The sequence below is a fragment of the Maylandia zebra genome, linkage group LG20 (genome assembly GCF_041146795.1).
Source record: "Maylandia zebra isolate NMK-2024a linkage group LG20, Mzebra_GT3a, whole genome shotgun sequence".
NCBI lineage: Eukaryota > Metazoa > Chordata > Actinopteri > Cichliformes > Cichlidae > Maylandia > Maylandia zebra.
Window position 1 is genome coordinate 2,909,060 of NC_135186.1, and position 14,436 is coordinate 2,923,495.

The following is a 14,436-nucleotide window of genomic DNA, read 5'->3' on the forward strand; positions in this document are numbered from 1 at the left end:
TGTGGTTGTTTTGTTTGATTTAGTATGATACAGTGAAAGATATTTTGCTGTATTGATCTTCTTTATTTGTGGGGGGGTTTCTGCTGACACAAGAGGGCAGTATTACTGCTGATATCTGTCTTGCTTGAGCCTTCAGTGCAGAAAGCTGCTCTATTCTGCTCCCTTATTCACATGGGGGCACCACAGCGTATAGCTGCACACATTCAATTTTGATTTTTACACCAGATGCCATTCCTGGTGCAATCCCCAAGGGATTTTTGTATCCCAGAATCGAACCAATGATCTTTCACTTCTTAAGCAAATGTGTAAACAACTACACTTGCATTGGTTGACTGTCAGAATTTACGGTTTATACCAAAGACATGCCTTCAAAAGCCCTTTTTGCTGACTTGAGCCAAATTAGAATTATTGTACAGGAGTTTGTTTCCGGTGACACTAGTTTCTAATGTAGGATCTCATCTGTTTGCAGCAGCTGTTTAGAAACATTAAAAGTTTTGTTTTTTATATTTCTTCTGGCCATGCTGTAAATTTTCAGAGAAATGAGGAAATGACAAAGCACAGACATGAGCAGTAGAGGGCTGTTTGGTGGCTTCCTGACCTTTTCTTCACTTTCCTCACAAGCAGCCACAACTATTTCCCCTCATTAGACACTACAGCTATTGGAGTGTGGAGCTCGTGTGTGGGGGGTAAGGTTCAGGAGGGTGTCATAGTCCAGTGCTGAATAGGTTGTCCACTAATTACTCGGTGTGTGTGTATGTGTGTGGTCGATGGAAGTCAAGGCTATTGATTATTTTAATCCTCCTATTTGTGAGTCTGTGATCCTCGTGGCTCTGCATTCGACAGGGGAATCACTAATGGGCCTCAGCACAGCCTGTCTCAGACCTCTCCCCGTCCAATTAACTTTCAACTGGAATCTGCCAGGAGAGAGAGCCGGGGGCTGGGCCCAGGCGCGGTGCGGCTACATCCTCCTTTTTCTGCTCAGGAGCAACAGATTCACCAAATCCTTTACGTCTAGACTGTCTTCAGCTCTCTACTGTAATTAGATACTTCACTTTCAGCCAGTGATCTAAGAAAAATTCAAGATGCGTTCTCTTCAACATGGAGATGATGTCTCCTTCTTACTGGTTTAAAAAGTGATGAAGTGCCTACGGTACTCTAAAAAGCTACTGGTCCTGAATGTGGGGAAATTATTCACAGAAACAAGATTTGGGAATTTGTGTGCAAACTTTATTTTTACAGCACATTTGGGCCTTCTTGTGAACTTTAAAAACATTTTGTGCAATGCACCAATAATTATGCATCATCTGAAATATTGCCCACCTTTTTTAATCTTGATCATTTCATGTGTAATATCAGACTTTATTGATTATTAATAAACATAAAGGTGGTTAGTAGTTTGCACAGATTTTTGTGGTGAAATTAAAAGCTACTGATCCACTTAGATAACTTTTAAAAAAGCCCTGGAATCCCATTTACTTTAATTCTTTATGTGATTAAAAAGAGATCGCATATTCTTTTTAATATGATTTTGGTGCTTGTAGGTAAGAAAAAACACCAGGGCTGAGATTTTCAGTCTTTCAATCAATAGACAGAAAATTCCAAAACTAATCACTCGAGTAATTTCTGAGGCAAAAATGCACTAGTTCCAGCTTTTCAAATTTGAGCGTGCATTGCTGCTGGACAAAAATAAGACATGAAATGATGCGTCTTTAGGAAATTTCGATGGGTTTCAATGTTTTTTTTCTTGGGTTGAGAATATAAACAGTAATGAAAATAACCGTGAGTTTGATTTATCAAATATTTGAGGTGAATGAGTGAGGGAATTTGGTAAACATGTTTACAATAGCATTGTACCTTAATTATAAATAATGTGTCCTGATATTTCATGATAGTCTCACATAAAGAGACCAAAGGGTATAAGTGTGTGGGACTGGCATTGCTTATTTTGCATGGACTCAAATATTGTTTGCATAATAAAATTATTATCTTCCTTACAGGGACAAAAATCTAGTGTCCAAAATGTAAATAATTAAGTTTTACACTTAAAGGTTAAGGTTTGGGTTAGGTGAGGAACAGAGTGTCTGTGTGAGAGAGTGAGATTTGGAGGGAGGAAGGGAAAGAGAGAACGAAAGAGCCGAGTATGACATCCATAAAATCACTGAGCTGCAAGAAGTAAATTCAGATTTCAGCCAATATTTGCAAAGACAACAGTTGTATATTTTCGTTAATGGTGAGCTTTGTGTCAAAAGCATAATAGATAATTGTCAAGACCAGTTTGGATTGTTTGCACAGCTGATTCTACATTTAAATGTATACATTACCTGCATGTAGTGGAGCCTTTTATAAGCTGAGGTCAATATTGTCAAATATTTGTTTGTGTCTTAGTGTCTTAACATATATTGGAAATCCACACTGAAGCAGGCTGCCATTTCGATTTTGACTATAGGTCCACGGAGTCATGTCATCTACTCAATTCAAGTCAGTCCAGCTGGTCAATTCAAATAAAAATAAAAAGGTCGTGTGCGTGTTTATGAGTGTAGGTGCCTATATTTAGCACTGACCTTCACCATGCCAAAACAACATGCAAGAACACAGAAAGTGTAGGTATAGATATTTTTAATAGCAACTGTCAACTCAAATGTTTCAATATACTTCATAGCCCATCCCAAAATGACTCTTTTACATATGGTGATTCTTTGACAAGGTATCTCAGACATGGCAGTGTAATTCTAGTAAGGTGTGAAATGTACAACCTTTAATGAAAATAAAACACTGGACTTGTCAATGTTTCACCTCCCCAGTATCTTACATGATTTATATATCCACTCACACATATTAACATGCCCACGTACTCACATACACGCACGTGCTCTCAAACACACACAATATAATGCACTTGGCAATTAAAATTTCAGTACACAAAAGTGCCATCGATGAAATGCATTGTGATATGTTTCCTTGCAATGTTCAGATGCTTTCTTTTGTCCTGCCAAGTGACATTCGGCGCCATAATCAAAAGAGAAGAGAGGAGTCAAACATCTGTTTATTCAAATGGCCTCGCTTTAATCAGTATCGTCCCAATGCTCGCTGAATCACAACAGGGATTTAATTCATTTCAATTGGTGTAATTCACTTTGAAGCTTAGAGGAAAGTATTTTACAATGATGAGTTGCAAAATGTATGCAGGCCATTCAAACAGATTGTTGGAAAGCGGAGCAGAAATGTGTAAATAAATACTGTGCAGGTAAAGATTGGAACACGTTTGTCTCAGCTTTGTTAATTAATGGCACCCTTAACACCATCATTGCAGCACGACAGCCAGACTTATGCTCTTTCATTTATTCTAGTTTGCACAGTGTCATTTAATATATAATACATTACAATTCTTTAGATATTTTAGAGCCACAATGTAGAATTTGAATTTGCACCTATACTGTACATATTCTGAAATTCATATTTGTATTCAAAGGGCACCAATAAAGGACTATTGGCACAGATTGACTTTATTCCATTTTTCTCTGATTTTCATTTATTCCTTTGTTGTACGCTGCAATTTCAAAATGTCTTTATGCAGATATGTATGAGTGTGTGTGTGCTTGCTTGTATTCATCTATGTGCATATTTTTGTGTGTGCACTGCATTTCTGTGTTTGTGCATTAATTTGCATATGTATATGTCTGTGTAAGTGTCAGTGTGTCTATATATATGTTGGTGTTTTGTTTTATTTATTTTTATTGTTCGCACTCTGCGGGGATTAAATTCAGTCTGGGTAGATGAGGAAGCCGGAGAAGGTGCTGTACTTATTTGTGTTTCCTCCGTGGACCTTCCCTCCGTCCAGCTGCACACACACCTCATCACCTACGTCCAAATGCAGGATCACACTGTTGGAGGCATAGTCGTAATTCTGATCAGCATCCTGAGCAATGGCGCTTGCTCTTACCTGTCACCGACAGAGGACATACACATTGACAATTAGAACACGGACAAAACTGCACAAACAGCTGCCTCATAGTCAGCGAGAGCTCCTTGTAGCAAAAAGTGTCATGCATCAGTCTCCACATTCATCACATTATGCTTATTTTTAAAACTGTATTCTTTAAAAAATATTCATTTATTTTAGGATGGGTTGTAACTCATTATTACAGCCTATACCTCAGAGTTACCTCCATCAATGATGCTGCTTAAACACATGGATGGGACACTGACCTGTAACCTCAGAGGTGAACACAGCTACTATGTCTTTTATTGATCAGCTGCTCGTGGGACTTGAGGGCAAAATGCTGAGTGATGGAGAGCTGCATGGTGGTGGAGACAAGCGGACTAACTGGAGACAACGTTTTGTCTATGGGGAAAGTGGTTCAGCCGAGAAACAGCATCACTATCCACATCATCTATTGACCTGTTGCTTATGATGCTGGACCAGCTCAATATGCATGATATTGAGTGGCTATGCTTAAGCTAGACAGTTTCACATTTGCATGCTGTGCTTGAGTTTGGTATTATTGAGCAGGCAGCAGTGGATCTTTACTTGTTTGTTAACACATTTAATTGGATTTGCTGTGTGTGGACAAATACACATGCCTAGATTGAGTTACTGCTGTACAAGAAATAGGATTTGTATTAAGTGTGTTATTTAAACTTGCATATACATGTAAGGGGGGCAGATAGTAAGTATATACCTTGCAATATGAATAATCTTCAGGCAATCCAGAGTTTAATTTAAACAATATTAAAGCGGTTTCAGTGTTTAAAAATGCACAGAACATCAGCACTCCTTAAAAAAATAAAATAAAAAAGAAAGAAAGCCCTCTAAGTAGGATGTATCAATAATTCTGTTGTAGCGGCTCCAATCATCAGACACATGTCAGCCATCAGTGGCCTTATGTCTGGCTCAGTGTCCATCTACAGTGGGAGCACTCAATCTATGTCAGCAGCCAGACAAGCCACGCACATATCCATGACAGCCACAGAATATGATCTGCAACTCAACTACCATCATGTCATTCCCGTCACCGGTGCCTCTTTCTCCCCAATGAGCATGCATCAATTCGAAAACAGTCAATCGCAGAGCAACACGGCTCGAATTACTGTAACTGAAAAAATATGCTTGTTTCCCACTGCACCAATCTGTTTTTCCCTTAACTGAACATGCTGTTAACCATCTGTCCAGCCTGGAGTTGGATTGTATTGCGGGAATAATATCTGTAGGTGGTCCTAAATGAGACGATACTGCATGTTGGTGACCAGTTGTTAAGCATGGCCCTGTCCGTTCTAAACCAGATTGATTAAGGAGCTGAGAAGTCAGTCTCTGGGGGCTCGCAGCATAAAAGACACTCAGTAAAACTAACCACAGCTATTGTTAGGCTACTCCAACAGTCTTGTTTCATTACATTAGATGCCCTGATGGAATACAGGTATATTCTCCAGTCCACCAGGGAATGCTTCATATATAGTATGTGGTTTATTGGGGTATTTTTACATTAAGATGACCTAAAAAGACTTTTATCTGAAAAGCTTGTTCTCACTGTTTTAGATCTATTCATATTTCTTAGCATGTGTTATTTAAAAAAGATGCATTTCAACACTTTGTTTCTTTTCATTTAATTCCTTTCATTTAAGCAGCTAGCCTGCTCCTATAATGTTTGCATTTTCCTAAATCTGTGAAAGATTATCTCAAAAAGACCTAATAACCAACCAACTGCATGCTTCTCGTAAAGCTAACTGAGTCTTACATTCTTTAAATTATTATCTGTCCATGTTAGTGCTATCTTCTCTATATTCAAAGCAATATCAACAAAAGCAACTTTTCTCACATGTATTTTTCATCATCACCAGTTGATTCACATTTAAATGCCTAAAAAGAAAAACATTTACATCATTTAGAAAATGTATATTAGGCATTTAGCAAATAACAAATACAATTTTTGTTAAGATTTGACCCGTACTTTTTTTTCTAATTTTAGAGACCCTTGTGCTAACCGGCCTGACCAATTAGTTTAATTAAACATTAGTTGTAATTTACCCTTTCTTAGACCCTCAGAAGACCATCTCTCAAACAACAAAACCAATACACTGTCATCCATAAAGGTTATATTGTTCTGCTTGACATGTGTAGTGACAGCCAATAAAACATTTGCATCACTGGCTGCTTCTGACAGTGATGCTGTTGTTGTGACTTCCTATTGATACCAGGGATATGTCATCCAGCTCATTATTTTGGCCAAACAGTGTCATGGAAAGCGATGCGGGGAGTTCTGTTCATCCCTCAGGCCATCTCATATTCTAACGACTTTTATAAAAATAAATTAAAATCTATAAATAAGAATAGCATTGATCACTCAGCAAATATAATTTAAATAGTATATGACATTATGTGAATAGATACTTCAGCTTGTGTTTCTGTGCTTGAAGGAATAATACAACCCATCCAGTGATGCAGATACCAGACAGAGAGGCATGAGGGAGACGTGGTGGGATTAGGGCAGGAAGCCGGCAGAAGAGATGGATACGGCTGGAGGACACAAACTGATCCTTGTGAAGCAGGCAGCATACAGTGCTGATCCTGGAGTTGGAAGGGTTGTGAGCCGTGAGGCAGGGGCCCCCGGGGCTTGCCTGTGGCTGTCTCTGTCTCTGCCTAGCCCTTTCATTATAGGGCCTCCAGTAAACACGCCTGGGAGCTGAGGGCCACGGGCGAGAAAGAAGGAGGGGGGGTGTAAGGAGCAGCTGCAGTGTCATTTTCTATACAAGTGGAGCCGCAGCACAAAAGACAGGCAAGGATAGACAAAATGAAGGGAGAGTGGAGAAAAACAAGGACCAGAGAGTTGAGGAAGGGGGGCCTAGAGTAACAGACTGATCAAGCGAGGCTATTTTGTGAGACCAGGGAGATGTGGGGGTATATGAAGTCTTGTTTTTATCTGTGGTGCTTTGCTCCACTGGTAATAAAACTGACAGGATTCATTCACTGTGATATACTGACCTCTTAGAGCGGAGACAATAGAAAAGTAGCTGTTAAACTTACCTAAGGGACTCCTGCACATGGCAGGGGTGTTGGGGTGGGGGGCACGATGTTGTGGAAATAGATTATTTATTGAATAGGTTTTCCCTCTCCTCTGGGAGCCCAGGGATTACATGGCGACAAGGGACTTAAGCACTGAACCGTGCCTTAGCTTGCTGTTACCTGCCATTCTGCATTGTAGCCAGTGGTCTGTGGCACCTGTGTGCACTGTGACTTCTTTTAATTATTGTGTTTAATCAGGAGCATATAAGCAGATTTTAAACAAAAATCAGAATTCAGACAGCAAATCTTACTGTGTATCAATGTCTTTCCCTCTTCGCCTCCTTCTGTGGGAGTTAATTCAGGTACCGGTCATTACAGCAAGTGATGACATTTTAACATTACCGTGTGAGATAACTTGACCTTTAACTGAGCTATTAAAAGAGCCTGTGTAAGATGAAAATACAAGGGAGAGATAAAATGAGAGTCGAAGCGGTGTCTATTTGTCTACATTGCATATTGCACCAAGAAAGTTTAATACATAGATATGTACAGAGTGGAGTGTTATAGAATTGTAAATGTGTAGGTGAGCAGCTCGCATATCAGTTAATGAGGGGAAAGGAGAGACATTCAGTGGTGTATTATCATCCTTCACAGCATAAAGCATGCCAACATTAGCAGGGTCTGTACTAATAGCATTTGTTACCAACCTAGAATATTAACTAGAATTTAACTCTTATATTATAGGCAGTGATTTGACGAAGGAGGGATTCAACCCATTTATAAGAGCGCTGTCAACAATGAGAAGGGCTTGTTGACAGTCTTCTGCAGAGCAAGGCTGGATGCATTGAATCGTTAAGTATCTTAATGATATAATAGATATCTAGCATATTTACCAATTTTTATTTCTTGTGTTCAGTGCAAATAATATAAAGGGCAGTTAGTCAGCTGGGCAAGAAAAGTGTTAATCAAAATTTCACGTCGTACTTTAGAATTAAACTCTAAGTCGATTACAAACATGGAAGCAGCTGAAGTGTGACCTCCCTCCTTCAATCACAAATCCCTTGGCTCTGAAACGGTGTCATGCTGCAATGATTTGTGAAAGTTAGATTGAGGTGTGTGCAGGTAGGCTTTACAGGGAGGGGATTTATTGAAGGTAATAGGTATTGGATCTATAGGAATCCCATGGAAGCCTCGCCCCAGTCAGCGCATCCTCCTGAGATCATGTCACATGACACACTCGGAGACTCCATGCAGCATGCTAGTTTTAAACATTATCAGTTGAGATAAAAGTGAAGCTATACAACTCGAATGTTTCCAGAAGGCATTTATTGGCATTCTGAATTAATTAATGCACTCATCTTAAAGTGTCTCTAACAAGCATTACATTTGCTCAACTAGTGCATAAACAGAGCTCGCAAGACCTGTTTTTCTCTCTCTCGCTCGCTCTCTCTTTCTCTAGTCGACCTTGATCACTTGTCAAGTCGAGACGTGTTGAGTGGGAGTCCATTGGTCATCATGCCTGATCTCATCCTGGCCTTCACCACCAGCCTCCCAGATGCATCGTCTACCAGCCCACTGTCTCCATACCTCCATTAAGTCATCTATCTTCCTCTGCTCCACCCCTGATCTTGCCATCAACTCACTTGTCTTGTTTTGCTCTCCCTTTTCAGAGTCTTTAAATGGACGTCTCAGCATGTCCCTGCCATGTCCGGTCTCTCGTGTTTCATTCATTCTTGCTGAATCTTTCTGAGATTATTCTCCTGGCCTGGCTGCCGCAACACAACATATAAGGTTATAAATGACCTTACCTGTTAGATAGGTAACAACACAAGTTGAAAGGCAAATTTGTGGCAATGGCAATTCGATCGACTAAAAAACAGAAAAAAAAGAAGAAGAAAAAAAGCAGCAGGCAGAGAAAAATATCCAATAAAGCTTCAGCACCTACGGCAATGGTAAAACAGGCTGTTTGATTCTATAGCCAGGAATGCAACCTGTCAAACACAGTGCCCTTTTAGTAAACCCTAGCCACTGACTGGCCTCAGGCACAATACCCGCCTGCCTCAGGGCTTCAATAACTCCAAACATGATCAGGCATTCTGCAGAATTTCATTTACACTCCATTTCCATCTACAGGCAGCTCTGTTTGGGTAGATCCCTGTTAGGTGAGTGCTCTATTTAACAGAACTGTTTAAAGAGGCCAGCTCACGGGTGTCAAATGGACCTGGGTGAGGTTAAATAATTGAGTTGAGTGAAAAGATAATTAATGGAGAATCAATGAACAAGCTGGGAAGGGGTTAGGAGAGGAAAGTATAGCGGGTGTTCAGGGGATCTCATCTAAGATGTATAAATTATTTAGCAGTCTAAAATGACTTGAATGACAATATGGAGCATTAGGCAGACAGCCTTAAACACATATTCACCTTTGTGGTCTCATGCATATATAACAGTGTATCAAATATCAAACATTGGGTGATGAATTATTTTAAACAATTAATTTTGCATTTTCAAAACCAAGTTTTAATCATCCTACTTTAGTACAGCTGCAATGATAAAGTAAACTGTACGCATGAACCAGCACTAAGCCATGTTGACCGACAGTCCTTGATACACTACATGTCTAGAGAGTAAGTTCAGAGCAGAGTGCATTTGCATTCAGAGTCCTTGATGAATGAATGAATGCGTAAAAAGAAACTTGAAGAATGTTTCTTGAATTTGGAGTTCTCTGATAAAATCCCTGTGATTTATCCCACCTCTCCTCTCCCCTCCCCCCGTCAGCCCCTCTGTCTTTAATTAGTGTCTGGGGAATGAAAGAGGGGATGAGTGGACTGTCAATTTTACATTCATTATTTATTTAGCTGAGGTGTAAACTGGCTGGTCCACATTCTGACAGACATTTCTCTTGTGCTCTTTTGCACTTCTGTTTAGGCGATAATCAAGTTCTGTGTATGATACTTACTAATTAGACTGTTCCTTTCGGCGGCAGCGGCTGCATTCTGCCACTTGTCATTTAGCCACAGTACATGTGGGAATGCAAATACCTGTAGCCGCAGTTTTAGACTGTATAGCATGAATTCGCCTTAATGAGGAGAAAGACTGCCGTTTCATTCTTTGGCTGTCATGTTGCCACCTGCTAAGTGGAATGTGCTCTGAATCTGAAGAGCTGAATGTTACAGAGGTGAATATGAGTCAATGGTAAGACGGGATGGTCAGCAGTAAATAAAAAATAAATAAATCTGCTGCATGGTCATGTGTGTGCATACATACAAATACATACTTATACATTCTCTATTTCAGCGTCTTCATGCATGCGCATCCTCACACACACACGCACACACTTGTACTCACCAGTCCGTTCTTCTTCAGGTCTGCCCACATGCTCGTCCCGTCACCACCTCTCATTAGAACATGGTAGGTGAAGAAATAGATGCCAGGCAGTGGGCAGGTGAATTTGCCGGTGCTCGGCTCATAGTAGTTACCAACATTTGTCACCACATCATCAAACTTCAGTATTTCATTGCCTTCGTGTTGCTTTCGTAGCCCTGCGTAAAAGGCAATTTTGGGAGTGTAGAGTGAGGGAGAATAGCCACCGGGGCCTGGACCTTGGGGACCCTGTGGCCCTGGTTTTCCTGGCTCTCCAGGGGGTCCACGTTCTCCTGGAGGCCCAGGAATCCCTGGAGGCCCTCGAAGCCCAGACTTTATCTTCTTTCCAGAGTAATCCTGGGGGGGTGGAGACGCAGCTGTCAGCTCTTGGCCTGGCTGAGACGTGGTGTAGGGATCACATACCATCCTGCAGCTTCCAAGCATTTCATAATGGCTCCCTGCATTTCCAGCATTCCCTCCTTTGGTTGTGTGGACCAGCAAGGGAATGGCAACCAAGAGTATTAGAACCATTGCTACACCTACAGCAGCTCCAATGACGCGTTTCCTGCGGCTGAGCCGTGAAGCGGCCAGCGTCAGGAAGTCCTCTTCCCCCTTGGCTGGAATAGTGCCGGCCAGGATGAAGCCTCTCAGAGAACCAGTATGATTTGCAAAAGAGACGAGGAGGACTTGGGTGTGTGTGGGGGAAACAGCGTATCACTAGAGCAACTATGAATGAGAGGACAAAATGGCAGAGAGCCACGAAGGAAACAACCAAGGGAGAAAATCCAAGAGAAAATTTAAATGTCCAGGGTTCAAAATATTATGACTATATGACTGAAATAATACAAACTTCACACGCCACAGTTTTTAGAGAAGTAAGCACAAGAATCTCGATGTCTCAGATTTGTGGTGACATGGTACAAAAAACACAATTTAATTGATTAAGTCTGCTTTGCCTTTTTCTGACTTCTCCTGGAATCCTAGAGTTCTGTTCAATTTTCAGCATCAAGCAGAAACGGTAGTTGGCAGTGAGATGGTGATTGTGAAACCAGAGCTTAATTAGAAGTATGCTGAAATGAGAGCTGGTGCCAAATTCATCTCACTGAAGAGGGAGTAGAGGTTTGTTTGTTTTGTTGGATGAAGAATAATCTACAGTTTGTGTTTTTAGTTTTTGTTTTTTTCACTGAAAAATCTTCTTTTAAGTCCTCCCTCCAAAGCAGAGGATTTCACTTCATGTGTATATCTCACTTAATGCCATGGCTGAAAGTTTAAAAAAAAAGTTCATCAAAGATCTCTGGCTGACACAATCATCCTATGACCTCCCACTTTTATCTGTTCACATTAAAAAGATGTTTTTCAGGAAACCAAAAGCGATTTTGTTGACTTGGGCGTGCTTTTCAAACGTTCCTCTTCTGGCTATAGCTGGATCTAAAAAGGATGGTAAAAAGAGCAGAGACACTCAATAACTGATTTGGTCTGACTTACTACACACATGTACACAATTTAAATGAAGCACAGCATTAAAAGAAAAAAAGTAAAACAATGAAATTAAAATAAAGTGATGGAATTGAAATGTTCAGTTTAAAGTAAATATAGGACTCATTTTTGTAGAAATATGCCAAACATATATAAATATTTTTACAGGTGATTATTTATTCATGCAAAATATCTGCAGCGAGTCTGTGGTTAAAAGTAAATTGCTAAATAAAACTGAAATATTATAAACTCACCATCGGCTCTTTATAATCCCTTAATTTCTGAAGGACAAAATCTGTGTGACTCAGTGTACTTCACGCGTCCCATCAAATGACTGAAGGACTTTGGACCGCTACCGTGCCAAATGGAGAGCTGGAGAGCCGACGGGCGCGCAGGAAATGCCAAGAAAGTGAGTTTCTCGATCAGAGCGTAATCCCCTCCTTTCTTTCCAGGTAGAAAAAAAGTCTAAACGATATAAACTTCGGAGGAATTTAAACCTTGCAAATATTTGCTTGAACACTTTTTTTTACGCAATTCCAAATGAAAGCGCACGCCGGTCTGACGCTCCTATCCAGAGGGTCTGTCCACTGTACCGCCTTTCGCAGCGCTTGGTCCATGGGCAGTCCTAGTCTACACCTGTTAGATTTCTCTCTCTCTCGCTCTCTCTCTCTCTCTCGCTCTCTCTCTCCCCCCCCCTCTCTCTCTCTCTCTCTCGCGCTATCCCCGTTTTGTTTTCTCTTTTTTCTTTTTTGGTTTGTTTGTTTTTTTGCTAAAACGGATGTTTTTTGTTAAATTCTTTTTTATACACACTCACAATAGCAAATATTATTATTTCATTATTATGGCTGTTGTATTATGTTGCTGTTGTTCATATTGTCATTATGCTGCATTTATTTACCTTCAAACTGACACAAATGTGGACTCAATCACACATATTGTTCCATCTGTATCTCGCTAGCCCGACATTCACCTGTTGTTAGAGGCAAACTCTTTGCAAGCAAAATGTTTGATAGAGTGTTGCAAAAGGAAGGCAGATGTTTTCATCTTCTGTGTGCCAGGCAAGGGAGGACAGAGCATGGTGACTAAGTAAAAGCTGCCTCGGCATGATGTGTGAGGAATGGAGAGGAGACACTAAATGTTCCCCAGACCATTGTCTGTGTGTGTGACTCGCATCCCACTGCTATAAAGCCTCATTAGTGAGACACCCTGCCCCAGACATTGTGCTGCTCTTTTTCTTTTACCTAAAAACTCACACACAGGCACATATAATACCTCCACTTCAGTGTTTATACACATGCATCCTAGTGGATGTACGGACAAAGAGATTTTACACCATTAATTCTGGAAAGGCAAGTTTTGCATCCTTGTATCAGCATTCCCTACAGTTCTAGTTACCACGGCATCACTTTCACTGGTGGTCACATTTCATTTCAGAAACATATTGGGCAGATTTTTAGTTCATATCATCATTTCCTTGGAGTCTTGTGTCACCTGTCTGACAGGCACAATCACACATCTGCGAGTTTAAAGTTTAATGGCCGAAGCAGTGGCAGCAAGGGGAATAGGTCTGCATTCAGTATTGATGATTCCCTTTTCATCAACCCCCACCTCCCTCGACCTCCATCTCCTCAAATACGATGACCACTATCTGGTAATGTAGGGATCATCACCTTATCCCACCGGACATGGAGAGATAAATAATCACCAAGTTTTAAGGTGGCTTTCTAAGGATGGTTTGGACTTAGTGGGAAATTGGTAAAGTGTCGGAAAGGTTTGGGGAGCGATATCAGGCAATATTTCTGTTGGGAGATGTTGGTGCAGCTGGGCAGCACCGGGACGAGTTAAATGCTGTGTCAGTCCCAGTTTGCAGGTCAGTCAGTCTGTCCCACTAGAACAGTGCTCAGAGCTCCTAAGCAGCATGGGGAAGATAATCATTGCCAACAGTCAGAGGCAATATGCTCAGGATTGGATTTTTAAAGCCTGTTAAAATATTACTGAGGTGATTAATATTGAAATATGTGCATGTCTTTCAGCTGTCTGTTCCCTCTCTCCCTATTCTCCTCTTGATTCATTCCTCTGACTATTCGCGCTCACCTAAAATTTCAATATTATGCATTATGTTGATGAGGTGTGTCTTCTTTTTATTCAGTGCAATTGCTTTATCATGTTACCTGTTCTGATTTCACTGTGACTCACACAGAATTGACTGACACCAGCAGCAAAAGGGCCATAGGAGAATAAGTACTGGGCTTTTTGAGTTATTAGTTTGTTTAATAATTAATTTCATATATTATGATACACCAAGAATAAATCTCTGTCTTTTGTGCACACGCCTGCATAATCCGAGCACCAGTTTTTCTCTCGACTCCTCTGTGTAAATAAGTAAGAGCGAGGCAGAAACGTATTTATGGCCACATTACTCACGTTATGTTTCTCTTCCGCTGTTGCTCTTTTGTCGGCATAGTTTCTTAAAGACATACTAATTCTTCAGTGCAGCGATCCATAGCAATCATCAAATAGTTTCACATTTACAAAAATGCTCGCAGACTAGGAATCAACCAGGAATAGATACGTTGCATACGACACGCGATACGTTTTGTGCA

The 14,436-nt window shown here is 40.6% G+C and overlaps 1 protein-coding gene across 1 annotated transcript; it reads right to left on the minus strand.

Annotated features, from left to right (window-relative positions):
• Window positions 1-2,599: 2,599 nt before the first annotated feature.
• Window positions 2,600-12,423, minus strand: c1ql4a (complement component 1, q subcomponent-like 4). The gene is made up of 3 exons (XM_023152874.3): window positions 12,088-12,423; window positions 10,343-11,785; window positions 2,600-3,940 (listed from the first exon to the last, which is right to left on the minus strand). The coding sequence occupies exons 2-3, from the start codon at window positions 10,886-10,888 to the stop codon at window positions 3,761-3,763; spliced, it is 726 nt and encodes a 241-aa protein (XP_023008642.2). The 5' UTR covers window positions 10,889-11,785; window positions 12,088-12,423; the 3' UTR covers window positions 2,600-3,760.
• Between the last annotated feature and the right edge of the window lie 2,013 nt (window positions 12,424-14,436).